The sequence below is a fragment of the Rousettus aegyptiacus genome, unplaced genomic scaffold (assembly GCF_014176215.1).
Source record: "Rousettus aegyptiacus isolate mRouAeg1 unplaced genomic scaffold, mRouAeg1.p scaffold_m13_p_3, whole genome shotgun sequence".
NCBI lineage: Eukaryota > Metazoa > Chordata > Mammalia > Chiroptera > Pteropodidae > Rousettus > Rousettus aegyptiacus.
The window spans coordinates 105,377,892-105,400,400 of NW_023416306.1; the positions used below are offsets into that span (position 1 = coordinate 105,377,892).

General features: G+C 54.1%; 1 protein-coding gene across 1 annotated transcript; it reads left to right on the forward strand.

Annotated features, from left to right (window-relative positions):
* Positions 1 to 1,128: 1,128 nt before the first annotated feature.
* MYH7 (myosin heavy chain 7) lies at positions 1,129 to 21,289 on the forward strand. The gene is made up of 39 exons (XM_016120552.2): positions 1,129 to 1,182; positions 1,616 to 1,824; positions 2,112 to 2,255; positions 2,537 to 2,693; positions 2,884 to 2,911; positions 3,524 to 3,632; positions 3,714 to 3,806; positions 3,914 to 3,977; positions 4,394 to 4,492; positions 4,717 to 4,820; positions 5,462 to 5,600; positions 5,703 to 5,821; positions 5,936 to 6,085; positions 6,348 to 6,518; positions 7,106 to 7,415; positions 7,683 to 7,750; positions 7,978 to 8,065; positions 8,714 to 8,831; positions 8,990 to 9,113; positions 9,384 to 9,520; positions 9,773 to 10,028; positions 10,632 to 10,874; positions 11,062 to 11,238; positions 12,030 to 12,175; positions 13,274 to 13,364; positions 14,056 to 14,445; positions 14,675 to 14,801; positions 14,967 to 15,085; positions 15,763 to 15,959; positions 16,512 to 16,695; positions 16,854 to 17,019; positions 17,153 to 17,277; positions 17,819 to 18,127; positions 18,351 to 18,554; positions 18,677 to 18,802; positions 19,010 to 19,285; positions 20,202 to 20,297; positions 20,426 to 20,560; positions 21,162 to 21,289. Exons 2-39 carry the CDS (start codon positions 1,624 to 1,626, stop codon positions 21,177 to 21,179), a joined length of 5,808 nt encoding a protein of 1,935 aa, XP_015976038.2. The 5' UTR covers positions 1,129 to 1,182; positions 1,616 to 1,623; the 3' UTR covers positions 21,180 to 21,289.
* Positions 21,290 to 22,509: the final 1,220 nt, after the last annotated feature.

Below are 22,509 nucleotides of genomic sequence, written 5' to 3' on the forward strand. Positions count from 1 at the left end.
GTGTGCGCGCGTGTGTGTGATATACAAGCATGTGTGGTCTGAACACATGGTGAGGGAAGGTATGTACCTCACCGCCTAAGATACAGAAATATCAAGTGGGAAACGTGTTTATAATCATGCCTAAGGACAGGCAGGTCCATTGCGGGGGAGGGGGAAGGGAAGAGGCTGGCAGAGGCCGATTACTTAGGAAGTGTGTGTGCTTAAAAGCCAGTTCTGTGAGGTCTGCGCTGTGTCACTACCCATGTCCATGTACATGGAGGTGTTTGTGTGTGCACCCAGGCCTTGAGACTGCTACGGGGTGTGTACACCCTGCAAAAGGCGCTCCCGGGCACCTGGCATGGCTGTTCCAGGTCTCTGTGTACTCGGCAGTGTACAGCAGTGTGAGCCTATTTATGCTGTACACATATTTCACATATTTAATGTGCATAATGGCACACTGGGGGGTTGTATGCTGAGGTTTAGGAAAGAAGCACGTCTGTCTGAGGCATGAGCAGCAGGCATGTACGTTCATCAGAGGACATGTAGAATGTGTTCAGCTGTGTGATGGGTGTGTCTATGAGAAGATGCCCACCGGGTCTCCTCTCTGAGAATGTCCGCCAAGACTAACAATCAAATGGGGACAGGATAGAAGAAAACTGCCTTTAGAGTCATGAGACTTGGGTTCAAGTCCTGGCTCCATTTCTTATTGTTATGTGTTCTTAGCTAAGCAAGCCCCTTAATCTTGAATTCCTTATCTGTAGAATGGGGTGAGGATTGAGTAAGAGAATATACATAAAGGTACTTCGAAGGCTGTAAAGCTCCGAACAAATGCGACCCTTAGTTTTTCCACAGGTGGCTCAAAGAAGGCAAGTTTCACTTGTTGGATATAGGCAAGGGTGGGACCATCTCCCAGGAGGGAGGGGGATTAGGGCTCAGAAAACTGTTAGGACTAGTGCTTGGTGGTAGGGAGGCAGTGGTAGGGGGAGGGGGAAAGGAATACTGCATGGAAAGCAAGAGAGAGGACAGGACCAGCGAAGCTGACTACCACTTCCCACCTGTTTTCAGGCCTAGGGGAGTGGTGGGTGAGTGCTGAAGGGCAGAGCCAGGGAGCAGCAGGGAGGTGGCCCTGACACAGCCTTCCCTCTCCAGGTCCCTTAAAGACTTGAGCCGCTTTCCTCCCATAGACATATCTGAGAAGCCAAGGTAAGGAAAGCTGAAGATGGGGTATGGGGGAATCCGGGAAGATACAGAACTCTAGTTTCTGCCTTGCCTTGAGGATAGTGTCTTGGCGACCAGAAGTCCTCACCTGTGAATAGTGAGGGGGTCAGGGAAGGACAAGGACCAGAGATGGATATAGTCAGCTTCCTGCTCTCACAGGAAGCCCAGGACACTTCCGCCCTCCAGGAGAGCCCCGGCTGAACAAAAGATAACCTCCCCTTCTGCCTAACAGATTTGGTAGGCATCTCAGGTTAAAGGAAAAGCTCAGGGAACAAGGGACTTGCCAGTGACCCCTCCTAACTCCTGAGCATGGTGCTAGGCTCCAGGGTTCCCACTGAAAAGGAGAGCCCAGGGAGGTGACTGGAGGAGAGGGGTGGTGAATGAAAAGGCAGCCAGCTCCTTTTCCTGCCCACTGCAGGTGCAGCCATGGGAGATGCAGAGATGTCCGCATTTGGAGCTGCTGCCCCCTTCCTGCGCAAGTCAGAGAAAGAGCGACTGGAAGCCCAGACCAGACCTTTTGATCTCAAGAAGGATGTCTTTGTGCCCGATGACAAAGAAGAATTTGTCAAGGCCAAGATTATGTCTCGAGAGGGTGGCAAAGTCACCGCTGAGACTGAGAATGGCAAGGTGAGTGGCAGGGCTGGCATGAGAGGCCAGCCTGGATACCCCCACACCTTGGGTGTAAGAGAAGGGTGCTGCCAGGATCCACCCCACACAGACCTGAGGACAGTCCAAGTTTCACTTCCTTTGGATAGAGACCCGCACCCTCCAAAGAGCCCTTCTTGCTCCCACATCTAGTCTGTCTTCTCCGTGATCCTGGCTCCTCTCCTGAACACCGTTGTCCTGTAACTCCCCTGACTCCTACCCCTGCTGAGGGAGGGCTGACAGTAAGGCCTGCGTGTGGGTTGTTGCAGACAGTGACTGTGAAGGAGGACGACGTCTTGCAGCAGAACCCGCCCAAGTTCGACAAGATCGAGGACATGGCCATGCTGACCTTCCTGCATGAGCCCGCGGTGCTCTACAACCTCAAGGAGCGCTATGCGGCCTGGATGATCTACGTGAGTGTTCTGCCTGGGATGTTCCCCTGAATCTGGCAGCTGCCTCGTCTCTGCATATCCACTGCTTGGCGACAAGAGTTTCTGCTCTTTGCGCCCAGGCAGTATTGCACTCTGTCCTAGTCCCTACATCTTCAGTTCAGCTCTAATACTCCAGGGACTTGCATTACTCAGATTTAGTGCATTCATAGATTTTCCTTTCTCTTCTTCTACTAGGATCTTTCTCTAGCTCTGAAAACTGACTCTTCATCACTGCCAACTCACTTCTCCTTTTCTACCCCTAGACCTACTCAGGCCTCTTCTGCGTCACCATCAACCCCTACAAGTGGCTGCCAGTGTACAATGCTGAGGTGGTGGCCGCCTACCGGGGCAAGAAGAGGAGTGAGGCTCCACCCCACATCTTCTCCATCTCCGACAACGCCTATCAGTACATGCTGACAGGTGACAGGCCCTGAGCGAAGGATTTTCCTGAGGGCCCTACAGGGCGGATACAGGGCGGAATGTGCACGCTGGCTCTCTTCCTCCTCCTGAGAGATTCAGGCAGCTGGGAGAGGTCTGGAGAGGGGGTTGGGGATGCCAAACGAGAGCATCCAGTGTGGCTCCTGACTTTTCCTCCCCGTTCTCCCTACAGACAGAGAAAACCAGTCCATCTTGATCACGTGAGTGTGGCTCCTACTCGGTTCCCTTGGAGAATCTCCCCGAGCCCATCGCCCAGCGGCCCGGCCCCCGCCCCCGCTGTCACTGTGCACAGCTGGCTCTTTTCCCTCCTCCTTCATGCTAGCTCCTCCTTCTCTGGTCTTTCCCCTTACCTTCTCTTGGCTCTCCCACTTCCCTCTCGTTCTTCCTCTCCCACCTCCTTCGCCCACTCCCCTCCAACTCATCACTTCTCCCTAAAACCAGTGTCCCCATGTCTTCTTCACCTCTTCATTGTCTTTCATCTTTCCCTTCAGAAACTTTCCCCATTCTTCCGGCCCCAACCACTCTTATTCAAAACGATCCAGACCCATCTCCTTTGATTAACTTTGCCCAGCTAAGACCAGATTCCACCTGCCCAAATCCAGCACCTTCTTGTGTCACCCTTCCTGGTTGCTACCCCATGACCCTGTGTGTGTCAGAGTGCAAATGTGTGTTTGGAATGCATTGTGCCTGGCAGCTGCCTGCCTCAGGGCTCCCACTGTCTAGTGGGACCAGGCACTCGCCCCCGACTTGAGTCTTGTTGGCCTCAAGCAGTGTTTGTGCACTGCCTGATGAGCCCCTGAATGTTCTCATAGTGGAGAATCCGGGGCCGGGAAGACGGTCAACACCAAAAGGGTCATTCAGTACTTTGCTGTTATCGCCGCCATTGGGGACCGCAGCAAGAAGGACCAGAACCCAGGCAAGGTAGGCCTGTTGTCCCCCAAAGGCCCACACCGCAAAAAGGGAGGGGTGCCCTCTCACCTTCCATCCTCTTGAACCCTACAGGGCACGCTGGAGGATCAGATCATCCAGGCCAATCCTGCCTTGGAGGCCTTTGGCAATGCCAAGACGGTCAGGAACGACAACTCCTCCCGCTTCGTGAGTGGCCCCTGACCTGGGACTTGGGGTTTATTTAGGTTGGTCAAGGGATGGCACTGACTATGAGTTTTCCCTCAACTCATCACTACTCATCTCCATCTCTCCAGGGAAAATTCATTCGAATCCATTTTGGGGCAACTGGAAAGTTGGCATCTGCAGACATAGAGACCTGTGAGTGCCACGAATTTGCTAGGGCTCACCCTGAGCTCACCTTCATTCTAACCTCATTCAACATCTCTCTCTGCTCTGTCTCTTCTCTCTCCAGGTCTCTGGCCCTTCGCCTCTCTCCCTCTCTTTTTGTCTCTGTCCCTCTGTGTCTCTGTGTCTCTATGTCTGTGTATTCATCTGTCTCTAAAATTTCCTCTTGTCTTTCTTTATCTCTGTCTCTGCAGGTCTGTGTGTGAAACTATTTGCCTCCTCCTGGGTTTCTTTCCATCTCTACCTCTGTGTGTATGAGTCTCTCTCTCTCTTCCTCTCCCTCTCCCTCTGCCTTTTGCTTGCTATGTTCATTATTCCTTTTTGTCCATTTCCTTGTACCCAAATCCCAATCTTCTCTTACTCTCTTTCTTCTCCCCTACTGTTCACAGACCTTCTGGAAAAATCCAGAGTTATTTTCCAGCTGAAAGCAGAGAGAGATTATCACATTTTCTACCAAATTCTGTCTAACAAAAAGCCTGAGCTGCTGGGTGAGTCAGAGCTACCAACTGAGACCAAGCATCTCCATGGCAACCCGGTCCCCTCTGCTTCTGGCTGCTTGTTGGCATGCCCTGGGGTTATGGCACTTCTGGATTCAGTTCTGTGGGATGTGGGGCCATGTCAAGCCCTATCATGTGCTCTCCTGCAGTCCCCGTGCTGTGCCAGTAAGAGCCAGGGGTTTACGCCACATCCTAACCACATCTTCTTCCCCCAGACATGCTGCTGATCACCAACAACCCCTACGATTATGCATTCATCTCCCAAGGAGAGACCACTGTAGCCTCGATTGATGACTCCGAGGAGCTCATGGCCACTGATGTAAGTGTGTAAGGACTTGATCGAAAGGTGAGGGAACTGGTGATGAGAGGCAAATGGGGCCATTCCACTGGTCCAGGAGTAGAGCTGACATTGGCTTGTCCATAGTGGTATGGCCCTCCCTTAGGGCCAGCATATTCCTCTGACTAAGGTATTCTGGGGTATGGGTGTGATGAGACAGAGCTAGTCAATATTTGGTGTTCAGTAACACCAGAGTAGGCTGAAAGCCATAAAACAGATAAGCTGACAAGCTAAGAGATAAAGGCTTCGCCAAGAGAAGGAGGGTAGTCAGGGTCATGCAGATGCCCTGGGCTGGGCAGGCAATTAGGTAAAGAAGCGATATGAACAGGTATGGAAGGTCCAGGCAGGGAAGCAGGTGTAGGGCCTAGAAAAGGGGCAAAAGTAAGAAGCATGCATAGATAACCCAGAGTACCTCCAGAGGACAGCTGTGACCACTGACACCAGGGCTGAGGCAGTCTGCGCCCCACGGTGTGCTCACCTTTGTTTTGGAGTTCCCACTGGGTATGGGAGTCTCAGAACTCACAAGGATTCAGGAGATGAGCTCTCTCTACAACTGAAGAGGGATTTCAATCATCTGCCTTTCTACCTTTCCTGTGGTTCCCCAATATGGGGCCTGCCTACAGAATGCCTTTGACGTACTGGGCTTCACTCCAGAGGAGAAGAACTCCATTTACAAGCTGACGGGCGCCATCATGCACTTTGGAAACATGAAGTTCAAACAGAAGCAGCGAGAGGAGCAGGCTGAGCCAGACGGCACCGAAGGTGGGAGCCTGGGATGCTGGGGACAGCTGTGGGGTTACCGAGGGCCGCATCTGCAGAGGAGTCATCCCTTTATTAACTTTGCTACCTGCCCTTTCCTTTCAGAGGCTGACAAGTCTGCCTATCTCATGGGGCTGAACTCAGCAGACCTGCTCAAGGGGCTATGCCACCCTCGGGTGAAAGTGGGCAACGAGTACGTCACCAAGGGGCAGAATGTCCAGCAGGTAGGTCGTATTTAGAAGATAAATGGAAATGGGGACTGGCACAGTGCTGCAGGAGCTCTGGAATCCACGCTTCCCAACAACTCCGATCACCTGGGTTTCTCCCCTACCTTCCAGGTGGCGTATGCCACTGGGGCACTGGCCAAGGCAATGTACGAGAAGATGTTCAACTGGATGGTGACGAGGATCAACGCCACCCTGGAGACCAAGCAGCCGCGCCAGTACTTCATCGGAGTCCTGGACATCGCCGGCTTCGAGATCTTTGACGTGAGTGGGGGAAGCCCTGGGCGTGGGAGGAACGGTAACTCACTCACTGCCACATGCAACAACCTTCGTTGAGTGCCAGCCACAGGCCAGGCATGGGAAAGGCAGTGGGGTTCGGCGGTGAGGGAGGCTGTTCCCTCTCTATCCTGACAGGAGAGTGGATCAGCCACAACCCTCGCTGGGCTGCACATAGTCCTGGAGTGACTCCTCCGGCCACTGGGCCACCCGCCCACCTGACCCGCTCCTGCCCTCACTCCCCCTGCAGTTCAACAGCTTCGAGCAGCTCTGCATCAACTTTACCAACGAGAAGCTGCAGCAGTTCTTCAACCACCACATGTTCGTGCTGGAGCAGGAGGAGTACAAGAAGGAGGGCATCGAGTGGGAGTTCATTGACTTTGGCATGGACCTGCAGGCCTGCATCGACCTCATCGAGAAGGTGCCGCCTCGGCTCCACCTGAGCTTTCCACTCACACCCATGTGAACGCCCCAGACAAAATGTCAGCCCCATCCCTTCTGGGGAACAAGAGCTGGATAACAGAAGAACCTGGAGCCCTGGTTTCCAGAACTCTGTGTTGTCCTAGCCACTCAGGGTAGGGTGGCACCTGGGAGAGCCAAGTTCCCAGGAGCTTGAGAGTGGACACGCAAAGGCACGCGCCTTCAGGATGGCTCCCACGCCAGTGTGTTTATTGCCCCTGGCTTACCTTTCCAAGGAGCAGAAAGTTTGAAGGTGGGGCGGGGATCGTAAGAGTGCACCTATTTTCAAACCCAGCATCTCAGGGATCTGGGTCATAGAATAGTGTGCAAAGCATCTCTCGCATCCACATTCCCAGACTTTCACAAAGGTGTCTCTGAAATCAACCAAAGTCTTCTACCTTGGGAAGGCTTTAACAGGTATCACTCAGAGCCGAGTCTGATATCTTAATATCTAAAGGGGCATCTCCATAAGTGAATGTTGACCCTAGAGCAGGATCCATCTCCATCTGCATGAGGCATGCTCAGTGATGCTCTGTCCTCTACCCTCAGCCCATGGGCATCATGTCCATCTTGGAGGAGGAGTGCATGTTCCCCAAGGCCACCGACATGACCTTCAAGGCCAAGCTGTACGACAACCACCTGGGCAAGTCCAACAACTTCCAGAAGCCGCGCAACATCAAGGGGAAGCAGGAGGCCCACTTCTCCCTCATCCACTACGCTGGCACCGTGGACTACAACATCCTGGGCTGGCTGCAGAAGAACAAAGACCCGCTGAACGAGACGGTGGTGGGCCTGTACCAGAAGTCCTCCCTCAAGCTGCTCAGCAACCTGTTTGCCAACTATGCTGGGGCCGATGCACGTAAGTAGAGACTGGGACGCCGGGAACTAAGGAGCAGGGTTTCTGCCCTGGATCTGAGGCAGGTCGATTGCTACACCCCACTGCTCCATGTCAGGCTGTGCCCAAGGTTTACAGGTTCAATGAGGTAGAACTGGGTGGAGAAACTGAGGCACCCACAGTGCAGGCCAGATGCCAGCGAGGATGTGAAGAGAGGCTGTGACTCTTCACCCCTGCCCTGGCCTCCCCAGATACCCACTTACACCCCTTTTATGACTCTCCATTCCACAGCTGTTGATAAGGGCAAAGGCAAGGCCAAGAAAGGCTCATCCTTTCAGACTGTGTCAGCTCTGCACAGGGTGAGTGTGTGGCCTCAGCCCCAGCCCAGCGTGGCTCCTTCCCAGCATGGCTCCTTCCCTCCTTCATCCTGATCCCTGCCTCCTCATTCCGTTGGAGATCCTTTCCACTCTTTGATTCTCTTTAGCTCCTTGCATTCTCTCCATCTCGCTGTCTTCCTCCCTCTCCTTTCCCTTTGTTGTTTCTCTTTCACTCTCTTTACTTTCCCCTCTTGATTTTTGGCCCACAGGAAAATCTGAACAAGCTGATGACCAACTTGCGCTCCACACATCCCCACTTCGTGCGCTGCATCATCCCCAACGAGACCAAGTCTCCAGGTGAGCCCCTAAACTCTGGCCCGGCCCACTGCTGGAGATGCACCGCCCTGGGGACAAGGCCTTCTGTGTCATCTCCTAGTCTCCCATCACGGTGCTTTCCAAATCACATGCTTCTCCTCCCGACCCACATGAGGTCCCGCAGGCCACCCCCCAACCAATGCTACCTCGCATTTGGAATGTGGAACTCAGGGTAATGTGTAAGGCACTTCGATGGACATTACCTCACAAGTAACTAACAACCCCCAATGAGACATGTAAGGATTCTTTATCCCTTTTTGACTGATAAGGAGATAGAGGTTCAAGGACCTGAGTTCAAGGCCTGGCTCCGTTCTGATCAGCTTAGCGACCTTGATTGGTCAAGTCCCTTAACTCCTCTGGGCTTAGTTTATTATCTAGAAAATGGAATATATCTGCTCTGGCTACTACTGCTGATGATAGGCATAAATCATATAAAATAAGAAACACGAGAGCCTTTTGGTTACTCTTAAAAGTGGGCTAGAAAAACATGAAAAACATAAAGGATCATTATTAAGTGACTTGCTAAGGTTACCAGCTAAAAAGTGGCAGAGCCAGGATCAGAACTCAAGACTGTTGGCCCTTGGTCCAGTACTCTCCACACACACCCCTCTCCCCTCCCCTCTGCCACAGGGGTGATGGACAACCCCCTGGTCATGCACCAGCTGCGCTGCAACGGCGTGCTGGAGGGCATTCGCATCTGCAGGAAGGGCTTCCCCAACCGCATCCTCTACGGCGACTTCCGGCAGAGGTGGGTACAGGGCACCCCAGAGCCCAGGGAACAGGGGGAGCCAGGGTGGCCTTGGTAGGGAGCGGAGTCTGTGGGTGACCCCGAATTCTGAGGGAATTGCAGATCAGTGACGAACGTGGGTGACTCCGGGCACCTCTACCCCTCACCCCCCCTCCCAGGTATCGCATCCTGAACCCAGCGGCCATCCCCGAAGGGCAGTTCATCGACAGCAGGAAAGGGGCAGAGAAGCTGCTGGGCTCCCTGGACATTGACCACAACCAGTACAAGTTCGGCCACACCAAGGCGAGTCTAGAACCTCAAAGGATGGAATTGCAGGGCGTGTGGCCATGTCGAGTAGAGCAGCTGGGAGTTCAGAAGGCAGACCTCTGATTCTCGGCTTCCCATATCAACCCAAAGACAGGAAGCCAGGCTTTCGCATTTCACTGCCAGTCTAGGATGAGGCGGTGATGGGTCCCCTGGGAGCTGAGCCAGGGTCACCCACCATCTTCCTCCACCCCACTGGATACCTTTCTCTGAGGTTGTGTGCCCCTTGGCTCTCCCCCTTGCCCACAGGTGTTCTTCAAGGCGGGGCTGCTGGGGCTGCTGGAGGAGATGCGAGATGAGAGGCTGAGCCGCATCATCACCTGCATCCAGGCTCAGTCTCGGGGTGTGCTCTCCAGAATGGAGTTCAAGAAGCTGCTAGAACGCAGGTGAGAGATCTCAAAAGGTGATTCCCAGCCATCTGCGGCCCAGGCTGGTTCAGGGGCAGTGACAGGAGAAAGAGCTCACTGGGTCTTCAAACAACGAGACCAGCAGGAAGAACTCAGAGACTCATACAGGGTGGGCCTCATGGTTGGAGAGAAGGATGGATAAAGGAAAAGGCCATTCCCTAGGAGTCAGGGCCTCAGGACAGAAAGGAGGGAGGAGTACTCTCTTACCACCCCTCTCGCTGGGTCCTGCAGAGACTCCCTGCTGATAATCCAGTGGAACATTCGGGCCTTCATGGGAGTCAAGAACTGGCCCTGGATGAAGCTCTACTTCAAGATCAAGCCGCTGCTGAAGAGCGCAGAGACGGAGAAGGAGATGGCCAACATGAAGGAGGAGTTCGGGCGCCTCAAAGAGGCGCTGGAAAAGTCCGAGGCTCGCCGCAAGGAGCTGGAGGAGAAGATGGTATCCCTGCTGCAGGAGAAGAACGACCTACAGCTCCAAGTGCAGGCGGTGAGGCTCTGGGCCCCTGTTGGCTCTTCTACCTGCTCTGCCTACATCTCCCACATACCCTGGACCTCCCAAACCAAGGGCTTACCTCTCACCTCTCAGGCAGAGAATTCCGGAATCGACATTTCCAGAGACCTCCAAAGAGGTCCCTCAAGAAGAGGAAAGGGAAGGGGGAAAAACTAACTTTTAAAACACAGGCTTTCCACCTGGATTCATCGCAGATCCACGCTCAATTATTTCATGATCTTGGGCAAACCATGTGTTATCTTTGGATCTCGATATCCTCATCTCTAGACGGGGAATAAAGCTGCCCATCTCGCTAGATTATAACTACGTAAAGCACTGGCCTTGGCAAACATAGCTCCCTCCCTTCATTAGAGGAGAGCAGAGGAAGAGGGACAGATAAAGAAACTTCTGGTTTTTTCCCTCTATTGTTATCCCCCAATGTTCCTGTCAGTGGGGGAATACTGAGGTTCTGAGGTTCTTCTCAGTGCAGGATATCCTGGAACTCCCCTCCTATAGTGAGGGCTGAGCCCCTTCCTCCCTCTGCCTGCCACGGCAAGGACCCCACTCACTGAGCAGCCTCCCTTCTGGCCTCACCCTCAGGAACAAGACAACTTGGCTGACGCGGAGGAGCGCTGTGACCAGCTGATCAAAAACAAGATCCAGCTGGAGGCCAAGGTGAAGGAGATGAATGAGAGGCTGGAGGACGAGGAGGAGATGAACGCCGAGCTCACCGCCAAGAAGCGCAAGCTGGAAGACGAGTGCTCTGAGCTCAAAAGGGACATTGATGATCTGGAGCTAACGCTGGCCAAGGTGGAGAAGGAGAAGCATGCAACAGAGAACAAGGTGAGGTCAGCTCCCTCTGGCTCCATCCCAGGTCTCCTCAGGGTTGTAAGGCCACACTGACCTTAACCAAGGCCAGGCCACTCAGGGGATCCTGATAAGCAGTATGGTCCCTGGCACTGGAGATTCCATAGATGTCTTCAGAGTGGTGACCTTTGAACCTAAAAGAGACAGGATTTTTGGTTGGCAGGTGAAGAACTTGACAGAGGAGATGGCTGGGCTGGACGAGATCATCGTCAAGCTGACCAAGGAGAAGAAAGCTCTGCAAGAGGCACACCAGCAGACCCTGGATGACCTTCAGGCTGAGGAGGACAAGGTCAACACACTGACCAAGTCTAAGGTCAAGCTGGAGCAGCAGGTGGATGATGTGAGTAGCTTGTCAGAGGACCTAGATATACCACATCCATTTGTGTGTGTGCGTGTGCGTGTGCATGCGTGTGCGTGTGTGTGTGTGTGTGTGTGTGTTTGGGGTGCAGGGTATTGGACTGTGCTCCCTTTCCTGAAACCTTTCTAGAAGGGAACTGGGGAATAGAGGAGGGGAAACATGATCTCATCTCGCTGACGTGATCGACAGCAGAGATGGGCTTCATTATTTTAATTTAGGCTCAAGCCTATATATCCTACCTTCGACCACAAGATTTAAAGGGTTATCTCATAAGAACACGATACATTTCTTTGGGAATTTTATGAGTCTCCTTAAGGAGGGTCTTTGGACTTCTAATATTTTAGGCAGGACCTAGTCCTCAGTTATTATTCTCTCCTTGGATAGTTCTTCGTGCCTTATCTTTTTTGAGTCACTTATCACACTCAGTATTATTACTGAAACATCTGTCGCAGCCATACAACTAACTGTGAGCTGCCTTTGAGCAGAAACTTGAATTTATTCAATTTTCTGTCATTAGTTTTTAGCATTGAATGAATGAATGTAGCTTTGGGGTTTCATCCCATAGTCATTCGTTCAATTATTTATCAGTTAGTGAGCATCCTGCATGTTAAGCGCTCTCATAGCCCCCTGGTAGCATTTGGCCCACTGTGGAGAAGTTTACCCAAAGCTGGGATAGTTCTTGGGATTCCCCCAACCCTGGAGTGACTGAGCCTTCAAATCACCAAATCAGGATGCTTGGCCTCATGGAACACCCTGTTCCTTCTCCCCACCAGCTGGAGGGGTCCCTGGAACAGGAAAAGAAGGTGCGCATGGACCTGGAGAGAGCAAAGCGGAAGCTGGAGGGCGACCTGAAACTGACCCAAGAGAGCATCATGGACCTGGAGAACGACAAGCAGCAGCTGGACGAGCGACTGAAAAAGTAGCGTGTTCTCTTCCCTGTTGCCTTTCCTCCTCCCTGGCCCTGCAGCCTAGTCTACCGATAGCAGGCCAAGCTGACCCAAGACATCCATCCTCAGCAGCAACAGCCTCATGTAGCCTCAATAAGTGGGTGCAAACTGTGGGCAAAGTCTCCATGGAAAGGACTTTCCTCCCCCAGAAAGGCACATCAGGGCCCAGCAGTTCCCCCTCAGCAGAGTCTAACTTGGATCCCTCAAGCCCTTTCTTCCTGTTGGGTACTCAAAAAGGATGGAAAATAACAGCTCACCCCTTTATACACAAGTCTCTTTGGAGACTAGTTGCTTAACACAGAGGAAGGCTCCACTTTCTTAAAAGCCTCTTAGAAAATTCTCTTAGGTCCTTCACAGATAGCTAAGAGGGCCACAGAGAAATGTGTCAGCCACAGTACCTGAGCAGTGCAGAATCATTTCTTGATTCTTACAGACTTGTGGTTCTAATTCTTATTTCAAGTCCTTCCAAAATGTATATCTCCACTTTCCAACTTGGTAAACAGTGAACCTGCAGAACACATTTGGTTGATCGAGGCTCTTAGGGTGCTTTAGGGTCAGGGCTTTGAAAGGCTTTGGGAATCATCATGATCCACATCCTCATCAGGCTGTCTGCCCAGGAGTCTTCACGCTTCCCCGGGCATAAGATTCATTCGAATGAATGAATAAATATATGATCCCTTTGATCCTCAAACCATCTTTTAAGGATGGTATTTTTGGCTCCAACTTACTGAGGAGGAAACAAAGGCTCAGAAAGTTTAATCAAATTCAGAATAACAGTGACAGAAGTAAAGACCGTTGGAGCTAAAGGGAGCCTTTGAAGCAATCTAGTTCAATCCCCTCATTTTACGGGGAGAGTCCCTCAGAGCCCAGGTCCTGTCATTCAGTGTTCTTCCCATTACACTTCCTGTTGGTCTTTAATCCTTCAGCAGGTGGACCCTCCATCAGCCCTGGAAGCTGTTTTTCTGATGAAATCCTGCTTTTCATTTGTTTAATTACCATTTCCAACCACTGGTAGGCCCTCCTGGAGCCCAAATGGCCTCTCTTGCCTCACCCTCCCTTCTTCCCCACAGGAAGGACTTTGAGCTGAATGCCCTGAATGCAAGGATTGAGGACGAGCAGGCCGTGGGTAGCCAGCTGCAGAAGAAGCTCAAAGAGCTTCAGGTAAGGTCTCGGATGCCTAGGTTGGGAGTCCCTGGGCTGGTCCTCAGCTTATCCCACCCCATCCTCCAGGCTGTCCTCTCCCCAGCATTACAGACACTTGCTATGTGTCCATGAAAGGAGACATTGGGCTATCATAGTTACCCCATGGGTCACCTTCAGGAAGAGACCTTGAAAAGCTCACAGGTCTAAGGGACAGAAATCTTGTCTCCCTGTTTTAGCTCTGGTTTAGCCAATGACCGCGGGGGAGCCCACTCCAGGTCTCTGAGTTTCCACGTCCTCCCTGTTACCTGGTAGCTTTTAAGGGTGACTTCAGTTCTTACTGTCAGAGCAGACACTTTAAGGTCTTTAGTTGTCTTGACAGACAAACAGGGCTCTTGTAGTCTAACTTTTATTCTTTTTGCCATTGAACTGCTTAAAATATCCCTAGAACACAGGTCTCTTGGTCCATCTTCAAGAGCAAATAGTAACCACTTTCCTTCCAGTAAAAAGAATACATAACATTCTGGCCTAAAGGAAAACTAACTTGGCTGTCTAAACCATTTTCCCCAAATCCTTTTATTTCCATACCTCCACTGGTAGAACTAAACTGACCTGCTGTTCCAGACAGGTCAAGAGTCCTCTAGAGGCTGGGGAGGGGGCCCTGAGGGAGGGCTCCAGGCCGTGGATCTGAGCCCCTTGCGTCCGGGCCCAGGCACGCATCGAGGAGCTGGAGGAGGAGCTGGAGGCAGAGCGCACCGCCCGCGCCAAGGTGGAGAAGCTGCGCTCAGACCTATCCAGGGAGCTGGAGGAGATCAGCGAGCGGCTGGAAGAGGCCGGTGGGGCCACATCCGTGCAGATCGAGATGAACAAGAAGCGCGAGGCCGAGTTCCAGAAGATGAGGCGGGACCTGGAGGAGGCCACGCTGCAGCACGAGGCCACGGCCGCAGCCCTGCGCAAGAAGCACGCGGACAGCGTGGCCGAGCTGGGCGAGCAGATCGACAACCTGCAGCGCGTGAAGCAGAAGCTGGAGAAGGAGAAGAGCGAGTTCAAGCTGGAGCTGGACGATGTCACCTCCAACATGGAGCAGATCATCAAGGCCAAGGTGGGCCTGTGCTCAGCCTCTCTCCTCCTCCAATTTCCTCCTCCCACCTCCACATTCTGCCCATGTCTCCCTCTCTTCTTTGATGGTTGTGTCCCACTTTCCTTCTTCTACCCAGTTCTCTGATCCTTTCTTCCTTTCTATGCCTTCCTTCTTCCTTCTCCTTTAATTGCACCATACACACCTTTCAGCACCCCCTACAACCATTGTATGACTCTCCTTTCTCTTTCAGGCTAATCTGGAGAAGATGTGCCGGACCTTGGAAGACCAGATGAATGAGCACCGGAGCAAAGCCGAGGAGACCCAGCGTTCTGTCAATGACCTCACCAGCCAGCGGGCCAAGCTGCAGACTGAGAACGGTGAGCCCCAGCTCAGTCTCCCCTGACTTCCTGAGCCACCCTAGCCTTGGGCAGACACATATACACATACCTCTCCAGAGAATGGGGCCTGAGGGTTAGGGAGGGGCTGGGGAAGAGGGAAGTGCTTGGCCTTCGAGAGCTGAGTGTGCCTTGGTGCCTCTCCAGGTGAGCTGTCCCGACAGCTGGATGAGAAGGAGGCGCTGATCTCCCAGCTGACTCGAGGCAAGCTCACTTACACCCAGCAGCTAGAGGACCTCAAAAGGCAGCTGGAGGAGGAGGTTAAGGTGAGGTCTAGACTCAGGCCACGTAGCCCCTACCTGCCCCCGGAAGGAACATAACAGCTGACCTTGCATCCACATCATTTCTTTTCCCCACAATGAAGCTTGCTATCGATCCATTATTCTCCCAAAACTCCCATAGAAATAATAGCCTACACCACACCGCATGCCTCTTAATTCTATTCCCTAGGCTGAGGTCCTCTGCCTTTCTACTGCCGTCCCTGGAAAGGGGTTGGGGGCGCTAAAGGTGCCTGTGGGTCCTACATTAGCAGGGCAATCTGAAACTGGAGAAGGAGTCACTAAAGCCTATTCCTAGCATTTTACTGGGTTCATGAAAAGGGGGAAAGAATATGACTTTTAAAAAAGGCCAGAGCTCAAATCTTAACCTGCTTCTTAGAACTTGATGATCATGGGAAAATCACCTAACCTCTCTGAGTTTCTGCCTCCTCCCCTCAAAATGGGTGTGAGGATGATAATGCATGCAGCAGCAAGGAGCACAGGGGTGATGGGCATGAAGCGTTTCATAAATAGTGCAGTGCTATATGAGCATTATTTCTTATTAGTACTCAGTAAACCATTCCAGGGCACGGGAAGGCTGTTGAAATTAGGGTGAGGAGACAGGCAAGGTCTGGGGTTGCATTATGGAGAAAGCTGAGCCCACCTCCTGGTGCCCGCCTCTCCAGGCAAAGAACGCCCTGGCCCACGCACTGCAGTCAGCCCGGCACGACTGTGACCTGCTACGGGAGCAGTATGAGGAGGAGACGGAGGCCAAGGCCGAGCTGCAGCGTGTCCTGTCCAAGGCCAACTCAGAGGTGGCCCAGTGGAGGACCAAGTATGAGACAGATGCCATCCAGCGGACAGAGGAGCTCGAGGAGGCCAAGTGAGTCCCAGGCAGCCTGCCTCTGGTCGAGGCCCCCTTGCAGGCAGGACACAGCCCAGCCCAGTCCGATCCTCGTTAGATTCCACACAAGGGATGGATGCTTACCTAGGAGGACCTTGCCCAGCCCCACCTCCTTCTCCTCTCGGGGAAGCTTTTTGCTCGCGTTATGTTTCTCATCCGAATATAAGACGAACAAAAGGTTTGTCTGAGGGCAGAGTGCTCCCACCTGGGGCAGGGTGCTGTGGCAGGGGAGGTGGGGTGGCCTCCGAAGCCCATGCACCCACCATATCTTCAGCCTAAAGTCTGGCCCAGGGTCAGAGGGACGCCACCCAGAAGGCCCGCCTGTGTGCCGTGGGTCTTCACACCCTGATACCAAGACCTTCCGCTTGCCCAGTTCACAGCTCCCTGAGGCCTATCCTCAGGCTTCTCCCACACTTCTGAGTTTTCAAGAATTGTTTTCCAGAAGAGTCATGTTGTTCCCTCTTGTCCAAATCCACGCTCCCCATCCTCCCCACCCTCACTCACCACCCCCAACCCCACCTCCGTGGGCAGAAAGAAGCTGGCCCAGAGGCTGCAGGACGCTGAGGAGGCCGTGGAGGCCGTCAACGCCAAGTGCTCCTCTCTGGAGAAGACCAAGCACCGGCTGCAGAACGAGATCGAGGACCTGATGGTGGACGTGGAGCGCTCCAACGCGGCCGCCGCGGCCCTGGACAAGAAGCAGAGAAACTTTGACAAGGTGGGCCCTGGTTGGGGACACAGCCAGGGAGCAGGGCAGGGGGACAGGCGTCAGTGTGAGGCCAGGGACCTTTTCCTTGGAGGCCGGGACAGCTCCTGGAGGTGAGGTTTGGGCTGGGGTAGGGGCCATTGCAGTGAACCCCGTCCCTGTCCCCACAGATCCTGGCCGAGTGGAAGCAGAAGTACGAGGAGTCACAGTCGGAGCTGGAGTCCTCACAGAAGGAGGCGCGCTCTCTCAGCACGGAGCTCTTCAAGCTCAAGAACGCCTACGAGGAGTCCCTGGAGCACCTGGAGACCTTCAAGCGGGAGAACAAGAACCTGCAGGGTGCGCTGGGGCCCGAGGCCGGGAGCAGCGGGGACGGTGCCCACTTCTGGCCCTACGCAGGGGCTCCGAGAGGCATGCCCTCCCCTGATGGACCGTGGCAGCACCCAACTCTGTCTCCTGGCCCCTCCTACAGAGGAGATCTCCGACCTGACTGAGCAGTTGGGTTCCACCGGAAAAAGCATTCATGAGCTGGAGAAGATCCGCAAGCAGCTGGAGGCCGAGAAGCTGGAGCTGCAGTCGGCCCTAGAGGAGGCCGAGGTGTGTGTGTGCAGAGGATCAGGGGGAAGCAGAGCTTTAGGCTGTGGTCCCTGTTTTTATCTCCTTTCTGTCTGATTTGTTCACTGTTCCATCCTCATAGCCTAGAACAGTGCCTGGCACGTAGTGGGCACTTACAAACACGGTGGAATGAACGAACAGGCCACTCAGTTTCCTTCTCACAAATGTTTTGCCTGTTACATCTTAGACAAGATTTCCTGTTTCCACTTCCCTCCCCTTTCACCTCTGCCTCCCTTTTGAGTTTTTTACATTCTGTTCCTGATCACCTCTGGTTCCTTGGCAACACCTTTTTCTTCATTTTTCCCTTTGTCTTCCTTGCTCGCTGTCCTCTGTGAGGGCCTGAATCACCGTCTAGGAGGCTTATTTTTCTTTTGAATTCTCTTTTCTTCTTCCTCCTTCTGCTTCTTTGACTGAATCACTTACACTGCTCTTTAACTCACTTCGTGTCCATGATTCATGGACAGACCCTTGCACTGCCAGGTACCCTAACTCTCTTCCCTGGACCCTCTCTGCCCATTCTCAGGCCTCCCTGGAGCACGAGGAGGGCAAGATCCTCCGGGCCCAGCTGGAGTTCAACCAGATCAAGGCGGAGATCGAGCGGAAGCTGGCCGAGAAGGACGAGGAGATGGAGCAGGCCAAGCGCAACCACCTGCGGGTGGTGGACTCGCTGCAGACCTCCCTGGACGCGGAGACACGCAGCCGCAATGAGGCCCTGAGGGTGAAGAAGAAGATGGAGGGCGACCTCAACGAGATGGAGATCCAGCTCAGCCACGCCAACCGCATGGCCGCTGAGGCCCAAAAGCAAGTCAAGAGCCTCCACAGCTTGCTGAAGGTATGTGAAGATTCTAGGAAGCAGGAAGGCAGCTCTCCAGAGAGGGGATGGCCTACGCGTGGCCAAGTTGGGTGGCGGTGGCCCATCACAGCTCCAGATCCTTCCTGCCCCAGGGCCATTGCAGAAACAACCCACAGGCTCCTCCTGAGCCATCACGATGGGCTCTTTATCAGTATTTCGGTGTAACAGCTCCCTCCCTCATGCCCATCCCCCTGATCCACAGGACACCCAGATCCAGCTGGACGACGCCGTCCGGGCCAACGACGACCTGAAGGAGAACATCGCCATCGTGGAACGGCGCAACAACCTGCTGCAGGCCGAGCTGGAGGAGCTGCGGGCCGTGGTGGAGCAGACGGAGCGGTCTCGGAAGCTGGCTGAGCAGGAGCTGATCGAGACCAGCGAGCGGGTGCAGCTGCTGCACTCCCAGGTGGGCAGCTCCCCTGCGTGTTCCTGGAGGGAAACGCTGGCTGGCAGGACCCAGTAAGTGAGGTTTGAGAGCCACTCACGGATGCTCAGTGCTTCTCGTGCTCTGCCCACCTTCGCCCGCAGAACACCAGCCTCATCAACCAGAAGAAGAAGATGGACGCAGACCTGTCCCAGCTTCAGACGGAAGTGGAGGAGGCGGTGCAGGAGTGCAGGAACGCCGAGGAGAAGGCCAAGAAGGCCATCACGGATGTGAGCGACCCTTCACCTTTTCACTTTCCCTAAAGACATGAACAAGGGCTCTGGGTCCAGGCCAGGCCGCTACTCTGTAACAAATTAACTCTGCAGTTCCCTGGGTTTGAGGGCCTCAGGGAGCAAATGCCAGGATGGGAAAGATGTGATCCTTGAGGGAGAAGAGACCTGGGCCCCAGTTCTTTTACACCTCTCTCCTGTCCTCAGGCGGCCATGATGGCGGAGGAGCTGAAGAAGGAGCAGGACACCAGCGCCCACCTGGAGCGCATGAAGAAGAACATGGAGCAGACCATCAAGGACCTGCAGCATCGGCTGGATGAGGCTGAGCAGATCGCCCTCAAGGGCGGCAAGAAGCAGCTGCAGAAGCTGGAGGCCCGGGTGCGAGAGCTGGAGAACGAGCTGGAGGCCGAGCAGAAGCGCAACGCGGAGTCGGTCAAGGGCATGAGGAAGAGCGAGCGGCGCATCAAGGAGCTCACCTACCAGGTACGGGCCCTGCAGCTGCTCTGGGGCTAGGTCCTCTGCGTCATGACGGACAGCCAGGGTGACAACTACCCAAGAAGAATGAAGTGTTCTTTGTGAGCCTCTTCCAGGGCAGCCCCTGGATGCCCATTTCCACATTACTGAGCCCTGTCCTGCCCTCAGGGTCCCCTGGCCCAGAGGTCAGTCTCTGAGCCTCCTGGCTGAGAGCTCCACTTCAGCATTGGACCTCAGCCTGTCCCCTGGGCACACACGCACACAGAGCTCTAGACAGAGTTCACCCTGCACAGGGTACCGGAAAGCAAGTATGTAGTCAAGCTTTGGCCTGCTGCCATCACGACCGAAATCCACCACAAACGTACTAAACCATTCAAACAAATCTCAAAACTTTTCAGTTACACGAAAAGGTATAAACTTTAGCTTTCCATGGTGTTTTGTAGAACCAGACTCTCAATTAGATTTTTTTTCCTGTTCCAATGCAGAAATCCCTCTATTCATATTTGTCCTTAACTTCAATCAGGTCTATGTAATGTCCCTGCAAACCAAGGGGTCTCATCATGCCTGCAGTCCCAGATCCCTGCCAGCATGTGCTGGTTTCTAGAACTGGGGTCTTGTCCTTCATGGGGCCCCAGGACCTCCAAGGGCCTGCTTCCAGGAACATGCGCACACAATCGAGTGCACTATTTCAGGAGTCCCATCAGCTCCCTAGACCCTTTCCTGGTACAAAACATTAAAAATATTCATACTTGTTTTTTTTTTTTTTTTGGATGGGGTAAGAAATTATAAGAAGAACTTGAGTGTTTGCTGAGGATCAGAAAGTAGAATTGGGTCAGGATATTATACCTAGGGTAGAGATGACAAGTGGAGGAGGGGTATGACTGTGACTGTGCAGTCCTCACTTCTGACCACCCTTGACCCCCAGACAGAGGAGGACAGGAAGAACCTGCTGCGGCTACAGGACCTGGTGGACAAGCTGCAGTTGAAGGTCAAGGCCTACAAACGCCAGGCCGAAGAGGCGGTGAGTGACCCTGCTGGGGACTGGTCCTGGAGGAGGGACACGGGGAAGCTGGCTGGCACCTTAGGCTGGGAGGCTGAGAACCCCAGGTCCCCTCTCACCTCGTCCTCCCGCCCCCTGACCCCCTGCAGGAGGAACAGGCCAACACCAACCTGTCCAAGTTCCGCAAGGTGCAGCACGAGCTGGACGAGGCGGAGGAGCGGGCGGACATCGCCGAGTCCCAGGTCAACAAGCTGCGGGCCAAGAGCCGTGACATCGGCACCAAGGTGGGTCCCCCATGCCCACTCCCGGCACTCGCTAGTTGCCCCACAGCAGTGTAACCCCCCTGCACATCAGTGCCCTTTAGACAGAGACCCCACATGAAGGCTGCCTCCTCCATTCACCCCCCACAACTGAACCACAGGGCCCAAGTAGGCGAGGTGATTCAGTCCTCTGTGGTTTCTAAGATTCTTCTAGCTCTCACTTACAACGACTTTGTGAACCCCAGCCCTCGGGTGGTCAGCAAGCCTCGAATACCCCACTTTATACACACCCAGTACGTCCCAAGTTCCCCCAACCCCACTTCTCTTCCACCCAGTTTTGGCCTGCAACCTTGTAACGCAAACCTAAAATGGACATCCCAGAGGACCCCTTGTTCTCACCCAGACCGCTGCCCCCTGGCTGACCCCAGAGCCCTGCTCTCCAGAACTTGCCCTCCACACCGATCCCTAGGACAGACACATCCCCCATCACCGCAGGGCCCCCCGGCAGTCCGCACAGCGGTCCCCCACCCCACCAGTTACCCCATCTCCTCTTTGTTTTCTGGGCCCATCCTGGCCCAGCGCCCACTTCTCCAGAGCTAAGTTGGACTTTGTTTCCTTTCAAAAGGGCTTAAACGAGGAGTAGCTTTGCCACATCTTCTTGGTCTGCCCAGCACTGAGGGTGCCAACGGGGCTCGCATTTCTGGAGCCTATAGAGCAGCCCTTTTGGAAGAATCAGAATAAAGCAATTTTTCTCAAAGTGAGATCCTGCCTCTGGGCTCTTCTTCACTGCCTGCCACAGGAATACGGGGATGCAGACATGGGGGGAGGGACACGGGGACAAGGGAAGGTGGGGTTCCAGAGGAGCAAGGGCAGCTTCACAGGCCAGACCACGGAGTCCTCCCTGGGGAGCCTGTGAGGCTTCGAGCGTCCCCGTCCCCAGTGCGGCACCCCATGCTCCCCTTCACCTCCTGCTCGGTGGCCGACACCTCTCTTCCTAGCCCTCTCCCTGGCCCAGAGACACTCAGGGTTAAAGAAGATTTAGGGAAACACTTAAGGCTCACCTAGAGCACATAAGCATGTGCGCTAGAGACGTACACCGCAGCTCTGATCAACGCTGCCCCACTACCACCGACAACACTGGGGCCAGGCCTTGGGGAGGAAGTATACTGTGTAGGGGTGTCCTCTGCGGTGTGACCCAGTTGAGGGGGGCACAACCCTTCCAGACTAGCCGCCACTCTCTCCAGCCACCCCAAGAGGCCAGAACCCCTCTCCCCACCAAACCAGGAGAAGCGTACCCTCAGAGCACCTCCCCTTCCTCCTCGGCTCCCATGGCCTAGACCCCTGCATCCAGGGCACTCCTTTTTTCTCCCCACTGTAACTTTGTCCCCGAGACCTTCTTCATCCAAGCTGGAAGATGGGGGATCTTCAGCTCATTTATAGCAGGCTCTCTCAAGGGGAGGCAGGCAGATGAGGGACTAGGGATAGTCATGTGGGAACAGGACTCTGGCGAAGAGCAGGAGGGGATGGGTCACTAGAGGGCTGGGAAGAAGGAGCACACCCCCCTCCAACTAAACAAGCCCAGCTGACCCTGGAGTCACTGCCGCTCCTGGGCTACTCAACAAAGGCCTGGAACTGTGGGCCATGGACTGCAGGGGCTTGGGAGGTACCGGGACTGTCAGCCTCCCTCTAGGACTCCTGAAGCTCTGGTTCACCCTGGGACTGAATCTTCCCCACCCCACCCGACCACACACACACACACAGCCACTGTCAGCCAAGTTCCTGCTCTGTCTTCCGCTCTGAGCTCTGAGTTCTTAATACAGCAGCCAGAGTGAGGGTCTGTCCCAGCCAGTGTTAGAAAACAGAAGGGCAAGGGAGAGGGAGAAAGGGGATAGGGAAGAAAGAAGGAAAGGCCTGAGGAGCGTGGCAGTGCAGACAGAGGAAGCTCAGGAAACTGGGGGACAAGGTGACCAGGG